The 20,686-nt window shown below is 52.2% G+C and overlaps 2 protein-coding genes across 4 annotated transcripts; both read left to right on the top strand.

Annotated features, from left to right (window-relative positions):
* Positions 1-676: 676 nt before the first annotated feature.
* LOC128272070 (nuclear hormone receptor FTZ-F1 beta) lies at positions 677-3,886 on the top strand. Its single transcript, XM_053009800.1, has 7 exons — positions 677-2,184; positions 2,245-2,456; positions 2,538-2,857; positions 2,926-3,162; positions 3,230-3,379; positions 3,467-3,724; positions 3,797-3,886. The coding sequence occupies exons 1-7, from the start codon at positions 677-679 to the stop codon at positions 3,884-3,886; spliced, it is 2,775 nt and encodes a 924-aa protein (XP_052865760.1).
* Positions 3,887-7,987: 4,101 nt separating this feature from the next.
* On the top strand, positions 7,988-20,631 carry LOC128274605 (uncharacterized). 3 transcript variants are annotated; one of them, XM_053012844.1, is made up of 4 exons: positions 7,988-8,267; positions 17,901-18,755; positions 18,830-19,130; positions 19,204-20,631. In XM_053012844.1, exons 2-4 carry the CDS (start codon positions 17,947-17,949, stop codon positions 19,318-19,320), a joined length of 1,227 nt encoding a protein of 408 aa, XP_052868804.1. In that variant the 5' UTR covers positions 7,988-8,267; positions 17,901-17,946; the 3' UTR covers positions 19,321-20,631. The 3 variants fall into 3 exon arrangements, with proteins under 3 accessions (XP_052868804.1, XP_052868803.1, XP_052868805.1); XM_053012843.1 differs by lacking the exon at positions 7,988-8,267 and adding an exon at positions 12,871-13,562; XM_053012845.1 differs by lacking the exon at positions 7,988-8,267 and adding an exon at positions 17,495-17,574.
* Positions 20,632-20,686: the final 55 nt, after the last annotated feature.

Below are 20,686 nucleotides of genomic sequence, written 5' to 3'. Positions count from 1 at the left end.
TTTTGATACTTTGCTCCATGATGATGTCGGCTCAGCGTGATTCAGCAGCGAGCGAATAATGGGGCTCATCGGCGGCGGTGTGTGGCTTGGTGTGTGACAGGGAAGGCAACAAGGGAGGAAGAGCACCATTAATCATTCGCGGCGGTGGCGACTTGTTTGTTTGGGGCCGCGCGGCCCCCCCAGAGTTGTGTGGTGCGCGGCGGCGGCGGGGTCTGTTGCTTCGCAAATTACGGTGGCGAAATGTAAATAAATAAAGGACTGTACCCCGCAGGTCGACTCAGAGTAGGCGGTGGTGTGAGATAGGCGCCCGCTACTGCGATGATGGTAGTGATTGTTAGCAACAAAGCACCGGGCGAGCGAAACCGCTTCTTCCGGTTGTCGAATGTTTCCCGCGCGGACAATCAGAGGTGCCTAGGGAAGCTTAGGTTAGGTTTTCGGTTGTAGATTGTAGCAAAAAGTCCGCCCATCGGTCTTCCATTACTAACCTTCTCTCTCTCTGTCTTTTTCGTATTTCTTTGCAGCTATGGTCAATTTTCTGGTGGCGCACCCTGTGTAGTAGCAGCCGCAAAAGTGGTGATCCTTTTGCCGGAAGTGACAAAACGATCTCGTCCGATCGATCGGACGAAAGCGCACGCGGGAGAGAGAGAGAGAGGGAAAGAAAACACGGAGACAATCAATGAAAATAATGACGTCAACGGAAATCACCGGATCGCCGACGAGTCGCGGCGGTAACGTGTCCGTCACGGCGATCAACTGCAGCGACGATGGCGGAGGAGGACCGGGTGGAACCGGGGGCGGAACACCGGTGTCGCTGGACGCCAAGTTGGCCGCTGCTTCCTCTGCATCGGGCACCGCCACGCTCCTCAGCCACAACAACAACAACAACAACCATATCGCAAGCAACAACAACAGTGTGGTTGCGTGTAGCAACAACAACAACACCGTCGGTGGCCAGGGAACAGGGATTTTTGGGGCCGTCGGGAGCGCCAGCATCCGGATCACTGTGCCGAAGATGGAGGAATCGGATGAGTCCGATACGGAGCTGTCGAACATTGAGAAGTCGGTGACCACAAACGGAGCGGCCGCCGGAGGAGTGGTGGTCAGCATGCGGGAACACGAGCGTAGCGCCAGCAAAAGCCTTCCGCGCCCAATGTCCTGGGAGGGTGAGCTCTCGGAGCCGGAAGCGATGATGGTGGACAACGAGAGCAGCAGTAGTAGTAGTAGTGGCGGCAGTAGCAGCAGCAGTAGCAACGACAAGATTGCCGTAGGCTTGATGACCCCGATCGAACCGGTCGTCGCGTTGAAGCAGGAACGATCGGAAGACGAACAGCAACACCAGCAGCAGCAGCAGGAGTCGCAAGGAGTGCAAACTCCCGGACCGGGCATTACGGAACCGCTGGCACTTACGGCCAGCGCTCCTCAACATGGGACTGTGGTGGCGGCGCCGTCCCCGGCCGGCTTGCGGTCCAGTGTGGCCAGTAACTCACCGCTCCCCGGTCGACTGTTGATCAAACCCGAAGCAGGACTCCCATTAATCACGCCCGGTTTGGCGTACAACGCGTCCAACATTCCACCCACCAGCGGCCTACCGTCGGCCAAGAAACTCCCGGATGTGATCAACCTCAAGTACGAGCTGCCACCGACGACACCGGGCAGTTCGGAGCAAGCAGGGTCCACAACGATTCACTCGCCGCTGCTCGTTCGCTCCAAAACTACGCTCCTTCCGGCCAACCCGAGTCCCGATTCGGCCATCCACTCGGTGTACACGCACAGCTCACCGAGCCAGTCACCGCTCACGTCCCGCCACGCACCCTACACGCCGTCGCTGAGCCGAAACAATAGTGACGCATCGCACAGCAGCTGCTACTCGTACTCGTCCGAGTTCAGCCCAACCCATTCGCCGATCCAGGGACGTCACAGTATATTCGGTGGTGGCACCGGTGCCGGGGGCGGTGTTAATGGCACGGCGAGCGCATCCTTTAACGGGTCGCCCCTGCACCACTCAGTATTATTCAAACCGATGCTGGACGGGGCCGATCCGCAGCAGCAGCAGCACCATCAGCAGCAGGCTGCCCTCAAGCAGCTGGCTGCGGCGGCGGCCGCTGCCGCCCAACAGGACGATTCGCTGTACGACGGAGAGCATCTGCCATCGCCCGGTATCTCCCGGCAGCAGCTAATCAACAGGTTGGTTCAGCAGCGTGTCCATCCGCGGTCAGAAATTAATCTCAACTTGTGTCCTTGCAGTCCCTGCCCGATTTGTGGTGATAAAATTTCCGGCTTCCACTACGGCATCTTCTCGTGCGAGTCGTGCAAGGGGTTCTTCAAGCGGACGGTGCAGAACCGCAAGAACTACGTGTGCCTTAGGGGGGCGGCCTGTCCTGTGACGATAGCGACGCGGAAAAAGTGTCCCGCCTGCCGGTTCGAGAAGTGCCTTCAGAAGGGAATGAAGCTGGAAGGTAAGGCGGTTTGGTCGGGAAAAAGGACCCCACCCGATTCTAGTTCTAACCCTAATCACCTTCCCGTGTTCGTGTTTGTAGCCATCCGAGAAGATCGAACACGTGGTGGCCGATCGACGTACCAGTGTTCGTACACCCTGCCAGGGCCGCTGGTGAGCGCCGTTGGAGGGATGCAGCCAGGCAGTGACTCCCCGGTGACCGGTCCGTTTCAGTATGGCGGCAACGCGGTACGATCACCGTACGTTGGTGGTGGCCCAGGCTCCGGTGGTCAGCAGCTGAAAATGGAACCGGGTGACGGTGGGGCGCCGATGATGGGTGGGCTGAACGGGACGATGATCGGTGACGGCGGTGGTTCCGGCATCGGTAATCACCTACAACCAGGCATTCCAGTGTTGCTACAGGTAACTCTACTTTGCCCCGGTCCAAGCGTGGCGCACTCTCTTACGGAGCAGCCTCTGGTCTGTTGCAGGAAATCATGGACGTTGAGCCACTGTGGCAGTACAACGCGGCCGAGCTGGCCCGGCTCAATCAGCCGCCACCGGCGGTGAGCAGTGCGGCGATCGCCAGCAATCCGCTACTCTCCAGTGCCGGCATCTCGTCCGAAAGCAGCCCGGATCTGATCGCCAACCTGTGCAACATCGCCGACCACCGGCTGTACAAGATCGTCAAGTGGTGCAAGAGTTTGCCGCTGTTCAAGAACATTTCGGTACGGACTGGCGAACGATCCCAGCACGATGTGACACCGAACCTAATCTTTCTGCCCGTTTTGACAGATCGATGACCAGATCTGCCTGCTGATCAACTCGTGGTGCGAGTTGTTACTATTTTCCTGCTGCTACCGTTCGATCGCGACTCCGGGCGAGATCAAGATCTCGCTCGGGAAGTCGATCACGCTCGAACAGGTGAAAAACAGTGGATTGCAGGTGAATCATTCGGCCGGCCCCCAACGTGGGGGGGCTCGTTCATTGGTGCACGCGTTCCCTAATCTCGCCCTTTGCCCGCTCTTTCAGACCTGCATCGAACGGATGCTTCACCTGACGGACCATCTGCGGCGGCTGCGCGTCGATCGGTACGAGTACGTCGCCATGAAGGTGATCGTTCTGCTGTCGTCCGACACCTCCGAGCTGAAGGAGTCGGAAAAGGTGCGTGCAAGCCAGGAGAAGGCCCTGCAAGCGCTGCAGGCGTACACGCTTGCCTACTACCCGAAAAGTCCGGCCAAGTTTGGCGAGCTGCTGCTCCGGATTCCGGAACTTCAGCGAACCTGTCAGGTAAGCTGGAGACACAGTCGGCGCGGCGTTCGTCCACTGTTTGGTCTAACCCCTCATCCCTCGTGTGTGCAGGTTGGCAAGGAGATGCTGACGATCAAATCGAAGGACGGCGAAGAACCATCATTCAACCTTCTCATGGAGCTGCTCCGCGGCGAACATTGAGAAACCACCGGCGGGAGTCAGGGGGAGAACAGGAACATCACGGCGGAGAACTGCCACAGTGGCGAACGGGGAGGGCGCTGGAACGTCCCCCTGGGTTAGCTTTGGGCACCGTTTACCCTGCACTGATATCGGGGATTAGTCAGGAATTTGGAAGGATGTTTGCGGCCGGAGCCGGAGACTCATTAGCTAGCGTTCGACGACTGGTAAACCGGAAGGGCGCGCTCCCTCCTCAGAGCTTCCTTCGGAAGCGAGATTCAACCCGACGCGCGACGGCATGGCTGTCGACTTCCGACTTGTTTTTAGTGTACTTCGTTTTCTTTTAACTCCAATCTCCCCGAGGGGAGATTTTGCGCGCAGAGTGGCAACCGTAAAACAGTGGGAGCGGGAGCGAACAAGACAACACTCTCTAGACAAGGAGAAAGGTTTATTTTATTCAATACGCTTAGTGTATGTGCATTTTAATCGGTAAGCAGTTAAAAGTCTATTCTTAATTCCTTCAGAAGGGAACACGAACGAACACGCTTCGCCTTATTTTTTTGTTTGGCTCGGTTAAATACATATTCTGCCACGTTGCTGCTTCACAACCATGCCTGCCGTACTAACAACGCAAAATGCCGGAAACGGAGTGCCTACCTTCCGGATGCCGGATAGAAAGGGTGGCTCCACTTTAAGTGTATGACTACAGCGGAGAGTGTCTCGCTGTTGGACAAACAATTGTTTTTGATTTCTTGTTTTGTTTAACTTTTGTTTAATTGCTACTACTACTACTACTAGTACGGTGTATTCGCTTCTACTGCGCGCTGTTACGTTTGCGAAGGTTGCGATGGTGGTGACGATGTCCAATATCTTCATCCGGAAGCTAGGGAAACTGCATCGCCATCGCTAGACTTTTAAACCCTAGACATATTGTGAACTGTTTGCTTCTTGTTTCCCTCTGGTGAAAGAGGAAAAATTAAACACACTAAATAATTATAAACACCGACGGTTTCCATACACACACACAGCGAGAAGACGTGTAATAGAATAGCAAAATGTAGAAAGCGATTAAATAGCAACAGACACCCGAACCGGGGCTCGGGGATCGATAGTTTCGGCGGGGATAAGAACATAAGAAAAACATTCTAAATCTTTCTCACCGAAACGCAAAAGCCTTCGCCTCGTCTTGTGTGTGACCTTGTGACGCTGACCAACGTTGACCACCACCACCACCACGTGCCCCGGCAGACTGCCTCGCCGAAGCCGGAAACGAAATCCACGGCAGAGGGAGGCAGGCAGGAACAAAAGATACGCCCAAAAACCGTAGCTGAAAGTGTGTGCCTTTTTTGTGCGTAACAAAAGCCGGTAGCCTGGTCCGTGGGTTTTACACAACCACCACAAAGGGATCGCGCAATCGTCGCAGCGATTTGTGTCGTCCTTTGATATAATGGTGATCGTTCGATCGTTTGAGAATCGATGATCGGCAGAAACATGCAACGAGGCGCACGAAGCAAGCGAAAAAGTTAAACAAGCGTAAAATGACTGAAATTTTTAGCAAATGGAGCAATTAATCTTATATTATTAATTAAACATCTAGCGAGTAAGCTGCGAACAGAGGAGAAAAGAGGGCTGAACCACGACGGCGGCGGCGGCGGCCCAGTACGGGTCGGGGACCTTTAGCTCGAATGCGGTTTCTTTTTTTATTTTTCCCCCCTTCACAATGTGTACATATAAACTTCTGAACGGGGGAAAAGAAACTCCCGGCAAGAGAGCGAAGTGATCGATCGAATAGGATAGATAAACGATTTCGAGCTGCGCCCTGCCCCGGTGTGGCAGTCGGGCCGGGTTCCGGCTTTGCACCGCAATTGTTTCCTTAAGTGAATTAACATTAAATCGTGCGTACTGTTAGATGCAACATTATTAGAGCGTGTCTTTAAGTTATCTCTTGTATAAGCCTATGCTACGCGAGCTGTTAGTGAAACTCTCCCGCCGGCTCGGACAGTGATTTTAGTTTTCGTCGTTGTGCGCCCTTTCAAAGGCAGTAGCATCGGAACGGCGGCAGTGAAACACACACGCGAATCCGCTGCAGAGAGGAGGGTTTGTTCTATTCAGTACTATCGCTCCCATATTTCCAATCGAGTTGCTTCCTACCGGGTGCAAATCAATATTTTACCATTGGCGTAACGAGTACGCCGGCGGCCCGCTCGCCGGTAGGCGCAACATTGTTAGCAAAACAAAACGCCATCCATCCTCGACGTCACGTACCGTTGTCCAGTCTTCCGAGGGGCCGAGGGGTGGGTTCCGGGAACGGCAAGGTGCACGGGCAAAGAAAAAGGCAAACAATCACGACGCGACCGCGTGTTCGCCGCCGCCGCTAAGGACTTTCAAAGGATATCCGAAGCAGGTTCGGCGCAAACGCAACAACACTACCACCCCTAGCCCCTAGCGAATAGCGAACACACAACTTGGTGTGTCGGGAAATTCCTTTTGGCCGTTTCAGTGTAGTATCGGTCGACATAACGGGAGGACCTCATCGCGCCAGGGAACAGAAAGAGAGCGATAGAGAGTGAAGCGGACGACGAAGCCCCATTCTTTACGCGGCGTGTGACCTCTTCGTGTCCCTCTGTGTCCCGCAACCTGTCCAGGTTCGAGAGTTGTCTATTTCCGGTGCAACCATCCGGGATCCGTGGTGCACGAGGTATCTTTTTATTCCGACGGCATTTAAGCGAAGCTCTCAATCGGCGGAAAGTGCCGGACGCGTTGTCGGACAGAATTACACAGTCCCGCACAGTCCAGTGGAGTGTTGTAGTGGGAAGTTTGTTCCTTTGGAAAAGCCCTACCTTTGCCTGGTGACCTTCAAACGTTCCCGACTCGCGCCTGCCGGCGTTCCACAGTTCCAGTTCCAGGGAGTCAAAATTGCCGGACAACTCGGCAGCCACACGGCGTAAGTATTTAGAGTAGTGGGAGGAAAGGGAAGTTTGACTTTCTCGGTGACCTTGGCTAAGCCGGAACAAACACCGTGCCGTTCGGTTGCATGTGTTTCTTTTCCATGTAAAGTCCTGGATTGGCGTTTAGGCATCAAAAAGCTGGACAAAATGCGCCGGTGCCGAGTGGAAATGAATATAATATTCAGTAAACACTACCCATGGGACAGTCGAATTCCTGGAGGAACGACAGGAGAAGCATCGGTTACGCAACTTCGGACTGTTGAGTGATGCAATTTGTGTACAATATTGATGAAACAAGATGCAGCTCGGTCAATCAATGACCCGGGAGGATATCCAGCAGTTTCTCTACGATCATGTCGTCTCGTTCTAATATAATTTTAGTCTCGAATTCTCTACCTCATATTTTCCCATTTCTCACTATTTTCTTGAGTCTACTTATCTGCCTTCCAAGTTCTATTGGGAACTAGTTAGTAACGAGTGCGATTCAACGCGGAGGCGCGGGTCAATATTATGTCATCAAACTCTGACATTGGCCATCGAACCAACAAGAGGCCGAGAACCGAAAAGGAACGTGCGTGTGGCGCACAAGAAGTCCTCCCGCTCGGATGCAATGTCAGGGCCGGGGTTGTTGTTGGCGCGCGAACCGCATACGCAACCACCGCCGTTTCGCGCTCGGCTTATGAGGCTCCCCAATGGTATCCGAGGCCGGCTGGTGTGGGGCGGATCTCAGACCCCCCCAAAACACACACACACACACATGGACGGCAGATAAATGGCCGCTACACACTGGAGCACGTGTGTGAGATTGGGTGGCGTGGCGAATCCGCCGCATCGAACCGAAACGTGCGGCCACTTCTTTTTCGGGCTCTCCTTCTTTTTCTTCCCCGCGATCGTCACCGCGAGCTGACGATCTGCAAGCCGCGAACTGCGGCCACTAAGTAGTCAGTAATCGAACGGCGCACAGTCAACGTGCGAAGCGTGTTTTGGGGAAAGGAAAATCGATCTATAAGCTTGTCACCCAGTTCCGGATTCCACACCCACAGCCGCAGAGGCGAGACGTTTTCGGGGACTTTCGGGGAGCACAGCGATCGTTTTGAGTAGTCTCGCGTCGCGGTCTATTCTCGGAGTCCGCCACCGCTGCCAACGGGGATCCGTTGTGCGGTGCATTGGGCCGGGCAGCAGTGCAGGTGCAGTCGTCAAACGTTGCCCGTTCACGAAACAGTTCGACCGGCCGTGCGGTGCGGGATGCGTTACGTCCGGGTTCTTGGTTTGGCGTTCTGTGTTTGAACCGATCCGACAAGGTGAAGTGTTACAGGTGAAAGAGCAATTTTCCTTTGCAAAAGCTTCCAAGCCAACGGCGTTCCTGCGTCATCCAGTCTACTTTGGTGCCACCGAGGAAAGGGCACATTGCGTAAGATCTAGAGGAAGGTGCCGAAACAAAGAACGAGGTCCGTGAGGTAAGCAACTGCCAGCGATTGCAGCATTCCTTTATTGATGTCTGAATTCTGAATGAGCTTGAACAAATTATTCTTCTGAGCAAATTCCAAACCGTAGGCGAATCGGGGGGCGAAAGCCAGCTAAACCCCGACGAAGAGGGCGTTGAAGGTGAAATAGAAGTGAAATGTGTGACAATAGTCCAACCGACGAGTTTGCTGACCCCAATTCCGAGTGGAAAGCGAAAGGTCGGAGTGGAAAATGGGTCACGTGTACGACGGCTTTTTCGAACGAGGAACGGCCAGTTATCTTTGGCTTCGGCAGCAATTGATAAGGGTTCTCCGTGCTACGACTTCCTTGAGGGTATTGCCCAGAAACTTGTTTCAGTTTGTTTCAATGCTTCTGAACGTTCGAGGAACGTGTTGCACTTTTGCGCAACGTTCGTAGCTCAGACCCTCAGCGAAAAAGAAATCTAAATCACCCCAGTTCTGGCCACAGTTCTGCATCGAACCAACTTTGAAGAGCCACTCACGGGCGACGGATGACTACCCGTTCTATTTACGGATCCATTTCGATCACGATCACGACCGAATCAGCTGTTTCAATACAGCTCTGATGATGCCACGATTCTCGTCGTCGTAGTTGTGTTGGTGGTTCCTTTCACCTCCCTCATATGGGGCCAGCATATCTGGTTGCCTCGCGCAACCAGACATGCGCTCCCGGAGTGATCGCTTGCAACCGCAGACGCGGTGTCTCGAAAGTTCCCCTTAGTGTCACCCCCGAAACGCGGTTCCGATGCCATTCTGGTCCTTGTAATTGTAATATTTACACTGTACACCTACACGATGAGTGGAGGAACTTTGATTGCCCTTTACGTGGCCCAACGAAGGTATGGGGAAACTCGTGGGTTTCGCCTGATAATCAGTGGATTGCATTGCCTGTGTATTGGTTCTCGTAACAAGAGCAGGTTTACAACCTTGGGCAATAAATGGGATCCCGCTAGACAAGCATCCACCAGCCGGGTGATAAGCCTCACGTTACACGCACGGAACGGGGCGGAAAGGCCTTCGGAAGCCTTGGCCAACCGATTAGGAGGTGACGTATTGTTGGGCAGAACCCCGTCAGTCGTCTACGTGCCGTCGGTCAGATGAATAAAGGCATCTCGTGGGATGAAGATTCAATCGAACGGTCACGCTTTATAGGGTCCCCTCGGACGCCGATTAGCATCACGCGCCACGGTGAGACACGAAGGCGGCGGCCTGGCCAACGAGAATGACATCACGGGCGGTGCTCGGTGGCGAGAGCTGCGCGATAACGGGTGGGGCTATAAATAAAACCATATGCCGTCTCATCGGCCCCACTTGAAGGGTGAACTAGTTTTTGGGGGCTAACGGTAGCGCTTTTCTACGTTTTAATTAATGCGTCGTGTAACAAAGAACCACAAGAAAGTTGTAGAGTAGCGCAGAGTTTTTAAAAAGACCCCATAACTGATCGAGAATGGGCGAGCTCACTACAGTTACTGTAAACAGTACTTCAAGAACGGATGTATACGGCCAGAATGCATTTGCTCTATTCGTGCCGAAAACACGTTTATGGATTCAGTAAACGGGACCGAATCGGTAAAAAAATTGTTGATAAAAACCGCAGACACAGCCGGCGGCTCAGTTACCGTTCGCCATTACTCACGGGGTAAACAACGGTGACCAACCCAGCGGGCGGCGGCCATGCGCTCGTCCCATGCCGGCACGGTTGTGTCACCTTCGCGTGGTGGTGGTGCGTTGGTCGCGGATCACGCAACGATCACGCGTCCGCTCACCTCGAGGGCGAACGCTTCACCGGTGGCTGTGGCTTTTTCCGGCTATTTCCGTCCGCCATCGAACGAACCGGTCGCTTTCGGTGTGTTGATGAATGCATTTACCGATGACCGGGTGCACTTGCATTTGCCGGAAGCCGTGACTGGCGACTGGGTGTGAGTGACGACCACCGATGGACCGTTACATGAGGGGCGTTCTGTCTGTGATTCTTCGGTTCTAACAAAGAAACCGTCCGTGAGTTGCTGGTGCGGTTCTGGAGCAATGTCCTGGTCTGTAGCTGTAATCCTATATGTCGTCAGACGTCAGAATGCCGGAAAGCGCAATCCCCAAGGCTGGGTTTTGTGAGAGCCGACAAAAAGACAAGGTCCGGAAGATTCAAGGACCCGCCGGGATGCTTAACAAGCGTGTCGGAAAATACCCATCAGTCACGAATGCTAACGACCCACCGAAGGGCCCACCGTTCGTCAACAAACCTTGGACTTGTTTACCACCTTGTTGCAGCACGATTCACCGATGCAACCGATTCCGAGAGTTGGTTAAATTTTCCTCGTATTTGCCAGAGAAGGAATTAAATGTTCTTGAGGTCACACTGATGGCGCCGTTCTCCGGGTTTTGTTTTCGGCTGATCACGTTGACGCATCGGATAAGATGCGTTGGACCGATGATAAAAAAGGAATATTACTGCCCAACGTTGTGTTGGTCGCCCATGTTGTGGCCAAGAGAGAGAGAGGGACCATTGTTTCGGGCGGTTTGTTTACGTCCGCACTTACCACGATAACTCCGTGTTGTTGATAAGCCTCTGTTTGTGAGGTCGAGTTGGTCGGTCGGACAACACAATGAGTGCTGTGTGGCCACCATTAGAAGGCCACAGTGCGCACGAGGAAATTCCTATCAGTAAGCAAATAATTTCAGTGAAAAAAAGGAATTGATCGATAAAGTGATGCAGTAAAGTGCGCAATTCATATCGGGCAGTGTGTCCTGTCCATCAGCAGCGTGATCACTCAACAACAACTTTCGTTGAAGGAGATTCTCAAAACATGGTCCTTCAATAGCGTTATTCGAATGAATCCGTTAATTAGTTCCTATTTATAGGAGTTTGTTTACTTTACCTTTCCCATTCAAAACGGTCCCTGGCGGTGTTTATCAAAATTGGGGACAAACTCGCTCAACGTGCCCGAGATATGGTGCTGTTAATATGTTCAAGTGCATAGGATCCAATTACATGACACCAAAACCTATCACAAATTTTGTGGACCATAAGTGGAAGCGTAATTACGTCGTAAATCTCAGCGACGACAAATAATCCATCCGTTCAACTTCAAAGAGCTCAAATCTTCACGAAACTCTCATCGGTTACTAATTAATCGCGGGGTAATCTGTTTCGGATCGAAAACTCATTGCCCGGATCACAGCCAGGGCACCGTAAATTTGATATTAATAAACGCTAAAGCCCAGAGGTCCGCCCGCGGCGCTGTCGTTGGTCACAGATTGGCTCTAATTGGAACAGCATTCCCGCGAGACACGCTCGCCAAAGGCAGACACTTTGGTGCCCGATCCGGGAGGAGCTTCGGAACCTTTTGGGATTCGTTCCGGACGGGCATCGAATATCGGCAAAAGACTGTGGCCGGGGCAAGGGCGGACGTAAACAAACGTGATTCTCCGGGGACGGGTTTGATGTCACGGAACAGTCTTGGAACAAAGGTGGAAAAATTTACTAGCGAAGGTGTGTAAATGGGCAACACACGAATGACCTTAGTGCCCTTTGCGCAAGGACACACTTGATGATTAGAAGAAATTTTTATCATCCAGCTCACTGGCTGGCAGGGAAAGTGTCAATTTTCTTAGATTCATTAGATCTTCAATTAGCCAACGCCACGAATTCCGTTTCGCTTGGGATCAGCTGTCGGAGTTCGAAGAAAGAGCCACGGATGCTGGCTGGGAAGCGCGACTTCCTAGCGGCTTGAAGTGGCCACACGAGAAGGCACAAACAACAACGATATAAGGCGGCCGGCAAATCCGAGGCCGCCGCCCAACAACCAGCGAACGAACGAACGACGACGACGACATCGTCTCGCAAGACTTTGACCTCCGCTGGCCCGTCGGCAAGGGGAACCGCGAGGAAGAAAAGGAACCAAACAGTGCGATACACACACACACACACAAAGGCACGTACAAAGTGGTACAGATTTTTTTTTGTCTCCTTCGGAATGGTGTCGCTCCACTCCGCTCCGCCCCGCCACGCAAAACAACTCCTCCGGGGCGCGAGAACACTCGCCGATCACTCGGTCACCGCGTGATCAGCGTGGCTCTGTGTTTGGTTGGGGACCCGTTGGCTGTGTTGGTGTCAAAACAAAGACAGTGCGGTTGTGTATCGGCGGCTATCGAGCTCGGACGCACACCGCGGCACAGCAGCAGGGCTATGTTCTTATGCTCCGCAATCATGCTGCCAGTGGTGATGCGTGCGAATGCGCACAACGGTCCTAGGGAGAGAAAGGGAGAGAGCACGCCTATCGGAGGGAAAGAGAGAGTGCGTTATGAAAGGGGTGTGCAGAGCGCAAGCGTGTCCAACACCATCAACCCAGCGGACGCACTCCTTCTTCCGGTACTTATCCGTGCTTGGGCGCGTGCCTGTGTGTGTCCGTAGCGCTTACGGGAGAAAAAAGAAAACACCAGCACGCACACACACACTTACGCTGCGGTGTGTGTGTGGAGGTGAAAAATAAAAACTTCATTACTCCGCATGCATGAAAACACCCCAAGTGGGGTGTGCATCGCCATTCGTTCAACAGCAAGCAACACGCACAGATCGGTCGGCGCCAAAGGTTGGCCTGTGCAGGGCTACTCTGTTAAGAAAAAGCATACCCCCCCCACACACACAGCTCGCACGCATACGTCATCTCGATTCCTTCCTGGAGGAAAAGGTTCTGATAAGTTGTGTCTTTGTTGCGAAAAAACGCATCGGTGCTGTGCACTCCCCCGTGAAGTGAGAAGCCCCGAGAAGCTGCAACCCCCCCGCGGATCAGCCTTTCTTTCAGCGTTTTCCGCGAATGACAGACAGGATTCGAAGGCGGTGTCTAAGCTACGCAAAAAAGTGCTCCACAGTCGGTCACGTGTGCGTGTGTGTGTGTGTCCTGTAGGCAAACAAAACATACAACGCAACAAATTAAACAAACGCAGCTGGGGTGTCGAGAGGTGGTTGCGTAGGAAAAGTTCGATAAGCCCAGCTCTCCCGAAGTGAAACCGAAAGTGGTGCGCGCGACGGTCAACGGTGGCGCAGTTTGTGGCGAGTGCGTTCGAAAGAAAGGTCGGAAAATTCGCCTTCGGCCCGCTCGGGGCAAGTTGGCGCCCGCGGTGAACAAAAGTGACCCTTTTTTTGTGTTACATTGAAAGTGTGCCAAACAAACATTAATCAGTAGTGAGCCGCCGGAACCTCAGAGCATAAAGTCCAAAAACAAAGAAGAAGATGGCTGTCCAAGTGGATAATTTATTGCTCTCGGATATTGGGTAAATATTGTGCGGTGGCGAATTTTATGAGTTCTTCTAAAAACGTCGAGTCGAGTGATCTGTTTTCGGTGCTTCTGTGCAGCACCGCACAGTCGGTGACATAACACGCCGTCGACCGGTAATGAGATGATCCCCGGGTCGATCGCACCGATGCCGAAAGGACACCGAGAAGGGCTTATAAATACGGCGCACTGATGGTGACGTTGCGACCAAGCCGTGTGCTGATGATGGTCCGCCGGGCCATCCGATCGAGATGTGAACCGAGATGGGTTTGAGGTGTTTTGGATTGTGGATTTTTTGTCATTCCATCGCTCATTCGGTTGACCCCAGGTTCTTAAAAAAGTTGTCTTATTTAAAAAAAATGTTTTTAGCATTTTCTCAGTAAGTAACTCATCCTCGTTACTTCCGCACAAAAGTTGCGGAAGAACGAGGAACAGCGTTGCGCTTTCTTTGTGCGATTGAACTCGTTAGCATTGAGACGGATCCGTAGGGCCAAACAAACACTCTCGTCACTAATGGCCATCGGATGAAGCGTGCGTGCAAACAAAGCCAACACCAAAGGGGTCGCCTGGGATCAATGCGGCCGGAACGACAACCGGTTTTCCGTCGGCGCTAAGAATGAAACAAGGCAACCGACCGGCCCGCCATCGTCGTTCTTCGATTTCGGCCGCGTGCCTGGAAGTTCTTAAAACGCAAATAGCGCACCGACGGTAGGCTCTTGCGCTGGCCGTAGTCCGTTATTCAAAACAACTCCCAACGGACGGCAGTGTCCTTGAAGAAGGAGTGTTCATTGGGGAACTATTCTGCATTTAACTACCGTGACGTTGCCGTCTCCGCGAGGGGTCAAATAAATTACGCGCTCATCGTATTTAATTCGCTGTGGGCTTAATCAACTCCTAATCGACAGCGGAAACCATGTTGGACACCACGGGTCACCGAGCGTACAGTTTCAGCAACTTCGCAATTTGGCCAAAATAAAACAACAGTCTCACGTTAATCTGTCACGTTGTTCGGGCCACCTAGCGACGGTTATCTCGACCATTCTCTTCGGCCGGCGCCGAAGACGGCCTCTCTTGGATACACAACACTCGAAGCATAATCACAGAACGGGGGCCTCCCTGGCGCTCTCCTTGGCGAAGGTCACGAAACGAATGGCGATGGCGCCGGCCGCCGATGTGCGGACCTCTGAGAGTTAGAAGTTTCCCCGACCCCCCTCCCCCGGCAACGTGGCAACGACCTGGTGTGCGTGTGTGCCTTTTTTTGGCGGACGTTTATTTTTGCCAGCCCGCCGAAAAGATGGGGTGGCCGTAAAAACCGAACCGAACTCATAAACTGTTCACGCGAACCGTGCGTGCATGCGTCGTGAACATAGTGTGTTCGAAAATCAGGACTAAACGGCGCAATTTGTTGCTTCAATAGCGAGTTTAAAATATTTTCGGCAAATCGCTCAAACACAAAAGTTCTAAAATGGAAGTTCGAAATGGAACAGCAAACAATAATCTTAACGCCTTCAGTACGTGCGCTAACTATTTATGGTCCTTCCGAATGACCAGATATGCTGTAGGTTCTGAGTCTTCAACGTGCTAAGAAATGTGTTGATTTGCGTTGGAAGTAAAATATTGACGCAGCTCCTCTCTGTCAGGGTTACCTAGGAGAAAGCCCAACTCTCGCCCAAAACAGATGAGGATCACCGCGATGGCGATCGTTGTATCTCACGGAGCACAAGTCACCCATTCACGCGCGGTGTAATCTTCGATTCGGGCCAATTTGTTGGGTAAATACACAGAACGATGCACGCACAAAGGGGCAAGAGTGTTTGAAGCCGATTTCTAAAATTAACCATCACGGCTACACCGTGCGTTACTGTGAGAAAATATTGACCCCAATCGATGGTGGTGTTTTTGTTTGGATGTTGTAAAAGGGCAGCAGCACGTGATCACCGCTCCAGGATTGCTTCCCGATTGCAACAAAGAATCACCCCGCAGAGAGATTCCCGTCTGCGTCAAACTCGTCATTCCCCACTGATAGCGTTGTTGGTTCTATAAATGACGACCCGAGGCGATTAACGTAATCAGTAAGCGGTGCGTCGATGAGTTGATTCCGTGTCCGTCCGTTGGTTTAATCACCTTCCTCCCCCCGGCACCGGGAAGTTGTCGAGGCTGTTGATGACGTCCGGAGTCCGGGGTGCATAGCTGCATGCCTTATTTGATTTTTATTACACCTTTTCCGGCTCCGTTAGCCATTTGCAATTTTGCTTCCCTGTCCTCGGCATCCAGATGAGCTGACGAGACCGGCCATACGCCTGTTACGGGTTGAAATATTTGCATTTGTGTAGCGTCATAAAACTTGCCTGGCTCGTGGCGGCAGCAGTTTCATGAGACGAGCTCTCGTTTTTGTTGTCTGACACAAATTAAACATTCACCGACACAACGTCGTCGACTGGGGCATCTTTCCGGTGCAACTGCATTGCGATGTCGACTGCAAATTGGTTCCGCAATCACCGGCAACCGATAATTGATTCGTCCTTCGATTGATAAAACACAAATATGTAATCTCCTCGACAATTTCCTCGCAGCACGACGAGACGCAAAGATTAGCGCGCTGGCGAAGCTTCCCATCAGTAGTTGCGGAGGAAGCTTGTGCGTTGCTTTCGCTCGGTTTTCAATCACAGCGCCTTATCTAATCGGAGTGTTACGCCAGGCTCTGACGTTACTGTCAGCCTCCTCCTGTAAAGGGCAATGGCCTTTATGGTCGGTTCGTTAGACGGCGTACGTCCGCCGCAGTAAAGCTTGGCTGCACTGATTGCATTTGACAAGCTCATCCGGCGACACCCGATAGGGGGTCGATCCGAACTATGGAGTGAAATGAATAATGATACTGGTGATGGAAGAGTTATAAAAGCTCTAGGGGGCCCTGTCAGGAAGATTGAGCATTTGAGCGATTTAATATATCAAACAGAATCGAGATATCATATCATTTCTACCGAAGGAGACGCCTAGTGGCCGACAGAGATATAAAGGACAGAGAAGCCCACATAGCTGATCGCTACTGAAGTACATGAATAACAATAATTTGTTTTTATCTTGTTTGTTTGTGTATGCTAACTTTTAAATCCACTCAAGAAGCTAAAGCTAAAATCGGGTCTGAAGCGTTGGACAAAATATTAATTCTTCTTTTCTAATTTACAATAAAATGTTTTTAAACCAAACTGTGAACCAAGAGAGCATAAATTACCGATAGCGGAAGGTGTGGAAAAGCGGAAAGTGTGCAATATTTCGTATCAATTTTTCATTCAGGTGAAATATTTCAACCTTTGACACATTGAGAACACACGCTTTGTTTGCTGGCGAAACATATGATTCTCTGTTTTCCTCTTTGCATCACAACACCGGTATTTTGAGTATTTTAAATACAAACAGAAATACTTACAGGTTTAAAGGCACATTTGGCAGCTTGGACAGAAAAGACAGACATTGACATAAAAGCTTAATAATTCCCATCCGAACAAACACATTAAAAAGAAGTATTACATTTATATTCAAAAGCACAAGCTGCTTTCAATAAAAAAAAGGAGACATGGAGGCGCCTGGTGACTGATGACCACGGAGGACCCGGTTTCGTGGTATTAAACGACAACTCCACAATCTGGCACCACTTAAGAGATTGTGTACTTTGGCACCGACAACGGGACTAAGAGTTTGGTCAACATTGTACCGAGCCATCAGATCCAAAGACCGAAAGTGTCCCAAGTTCGATGGCGATTGGGTAACCACCGCCATCGTTGTGGTCGTTGCTTACGCTTTCGCGGCTGAGGCGGGTGGGAACTGTACCTATGTGAGGGAGGAGGAAACGATGTTACCAACACGGCGAAGGAAGATCGACTTACAAGCGCGGGTGCTGTGAAATGCTTCACACCACCGGCACTAGTTTGTAGCCCGCTTTCGTGCTGGCCGTTTCGGCTAATAATAAAACCCGGTCTCTGCGAGTAACGAGCTCTGCGAACACGGCGCAGGTGAATGAAAAGTTTCTCAGGATTCAGATTGTGGCTGGAAAAAATACGATCGCGTGGCAGCGTCACTTGCATTGGGTGCTTCTTCCTTTTTTCCACCAACAAAATTCGGTCCCCACCGAATCCGAACCCATTTAACCACCACGAACCAATCAGGCGCAATTCTTTCACCCTTCGGCAAGGTTGCTGAAGGTCAGAACGGAAACCCCGATCGTTTCGTTACTTAATCGCGCACCGCGGAAACGAAGCAGGCACAGATTGACGTGAACGTGTTTTTTGCTCACACAATGTTTGGTGTTCTTTTTCTTCCCCATCCGCCGCGCACACAGTCGTTCGATATCGTTGGACACCGCCACACGTCTCCGGAACGCCGCCATGAGCAAACTGATCCGCCAGGTGTCGATCGAGTCGCCGGCGCCGAAGCTGAAGGACTGCGTGCTGAACCTGGTGGTGCCGGTCCCGGACACACCGCCGAAGGGGGCCCGCATCCTGGTGGTGTACGCTGGCGCCTGCTACCGCAAAAACCAGTCCACATCGATCTCGTCGATCAGCAGCCAACTGTCGGACACGGGCGACATCACCACGTCGCTTCACCTGCTCGCCAAGCAGATGCAGAGTGGCAGCTTCACGAGCATCAGCGAGGAGGGCCCGGACAGTGTCCCGGTCCAGCACCACCAGCAGTCGGTGGCCATCCAGCACAACCCACAGGCCCACCAGGGCGTCCGGGATGGGGCGCTGTTCCCCGGCTTCGAGGTGGCCGGCGTCATCGAGTCGCTCGGCACGGAGCTGCCGGCCGACTGCGGGTTCAAGGTGGGCCAGCGTGTCATCCTGTACCCGTACGAGGGAGTGCCGCACGGTTACTCCGAGCTGATGATGGTGCCCGATCTGCGCTACTTGATCCCGATCCCGGATGCGCTGTCGCTGAGCGTGGCGGCCACACTCCCGACCGGTGCGCTGCTGGCCCAAAGTGCCATTATCGCCGCACACAAGATCGTGGACGATCTGCTCAAGAGCCGACCGGGCGAAAAGGTGAAGATCCTGATCGTGGGCACGGGCGGGCTGGCCCTGTGGGCGGTCCGTATCGCGGCACAGCACTTCTACACGCCGGCCACCAAGGACAAGATACAGATCACCGTCGCCAGTCTGCGGGACGAAGGGTTCCTCGTGGCGAAGAAGTGTGAACGGTAAGCAGCGCGAATGTGAGAAGTAGGTGAGACCGCCTTGGACACTAACCGCTGTCACTCTTCCCCAATCACAGGGTAAATATTGTCCAGTGGAACGAGGATCTGTACGAGAAGCAGCTGATCGAGCGTACACACGACGCGTGCGACGGACTGGTGGACATTGTGATCGACTTCGGCACGACGTCGCGCAGTCTGCACCGATCGATGCAGTGCCTCACGACGGGCGGCCACATCTTCATCAGCGACGAGGTGGCGGAGAAGCTGCTGCCCAAGTTTGGCAAGCGCGCCGAGGAACGGGGCCAGACGATCGAGGCCGTCCCGACGGGCACGATCGAACAGTTGCATCAGCTCGTCAAGCTAGTTTCTTCCAACGAGGTACGTACCCTCTTACCTAGGGGCCGCAGGAACTGACATTTGACCGAACATCTTTTCCTTCACTTTCGCGCAGATTGAACCACCGCCACACTCAGTATTTCCCTCGGACCAGGCTGCCGAAGTCGTGCGCAAGCTGGCCAGCTCGGAGATTCCTGGACGTGCCATCCTCAAATTCCATGATATCGAGTAAGCCACCTTCCTTTTCTGTCCCCGCAACAACACGACTTCATCGGAAGTCGGAAGCTCTCCATCATCCTCGATATGTGCGTGCGTGTGTTTTGCTGCGAGTCAAGCTGCCGTGTGTTCCCGGGATAGCGCTCCTCTGCAATCGCTTCATTGACCTCATTGGCTTAACGGTTACCCTCTTCATTTCGGAGTGGCGCAAAAAGTTGTCGAAAGCTTATGAGAGAAAACTGAGAATGAAACGAAAGCGGCGAATCGCTGTTGGTCAATGAACGTATAAAGAAGAATCGTAAAATAGGGCGAAACAGAAGCAAATAATCACACGTAAAAGTGTGTCGTAAGATGCATAAAGCGAAATAGGTTACTGAAACGTTAAAGGAATACGACAAAAGCCGGCAACGAATGAAAATGTGCAAACCCTTTTAATATCAACTGAACTAAGAGTTAAAGCAGAGAGAAGTGGGTAAAGACATCACACAAGCAAGAGAACATAAAAGGATTAAACAACCCGAGTGCTGTGACACGTCAGGACAGCAGGTCTCTCATCACGCCGAATAGGACACACGCGCTGCTCGCAAACGCAAAAATATGAAACTATTGTTCGCTAATCTAACCCCCCCTTTTAGTGTATAAAACTGCGCTCCCACTGCGAGTTAAGTGTCTTAGTTGTTTATTATGTGATTTCGTGCAGATTTTCCGTTTTAAACCCCCCTTTGTTCCAGTGGCAATAGTTCGAATAGTGACAGGAAAAAGGAAACAGATTAAAAACACAACCGTGTGTGTAGTAAAGTTAGTTGAACGGTTACTGAAAAATATGCGAGAAACTAATCCAAAACGGCGGGGGGAATATCAAACGCAAATAGCAAGCAACCATCTCAATTCTACTCAAATTCTACGCCCCGTCGAGTAAGGATAAACCACCCGATTGTCGATGAACGATGCGAGTCAAAAGTTACGAAGTAGCAAAGTAAAAGTTTGTTGTTTTCCGTGATCAGAGTAAGATAGTGTACGGCGCGGCGATAGAGAGTGTAGCGAAAAAGTGAGGAAAACGGGGCCCGCAAGCGTGGTCCGGTCCGGGGTTTCTTTCACCGTCACCTGGCCCTTGGTTGATAGAGTTTAGTTGATAATTTTCTAGCTTGTAAAGGACGAGGGTGGCCCGACGGCGCACCACCCGCTGCTGGTGAGGAGCGGCGCCGAACCCGGCGCCCGGGAAGTGCAAAGTGTATTATTGCTAACGATATAAAGTAAAAAATCAAAACAGAACCCAAGAGCAGCAGGAAACAAACTAAACCAGAATAAAGAACTGTATAGGAGTTACAAGACAAATGTAGAACGTGGCCGTGTGTTTGTTGGGGTGTCGTGGTGTTTTATGA

The sequence above is a fragment of the Anopheles cruzii genome, chromosome 3 (genome assembly GCF_943734635.1).
Source record: "Anopheles cruzii chromosome 3, idAnoCruzAS_RS32_06, whole genome shotgun sequence".
In the NCBI taxonomy this organism is placed as follows: domain Eukaryota; kingdom Metazoa; phylum Arthropoda; class Insecta; order Diptera; family Culicidae; genus Anopheles; species Anopheles cruzii.
The sequence above is the reverse complement of the archived record's forward strand: the minus strand, read 5'-3'. Positions and strand labels throughout refer to the sequence as shown.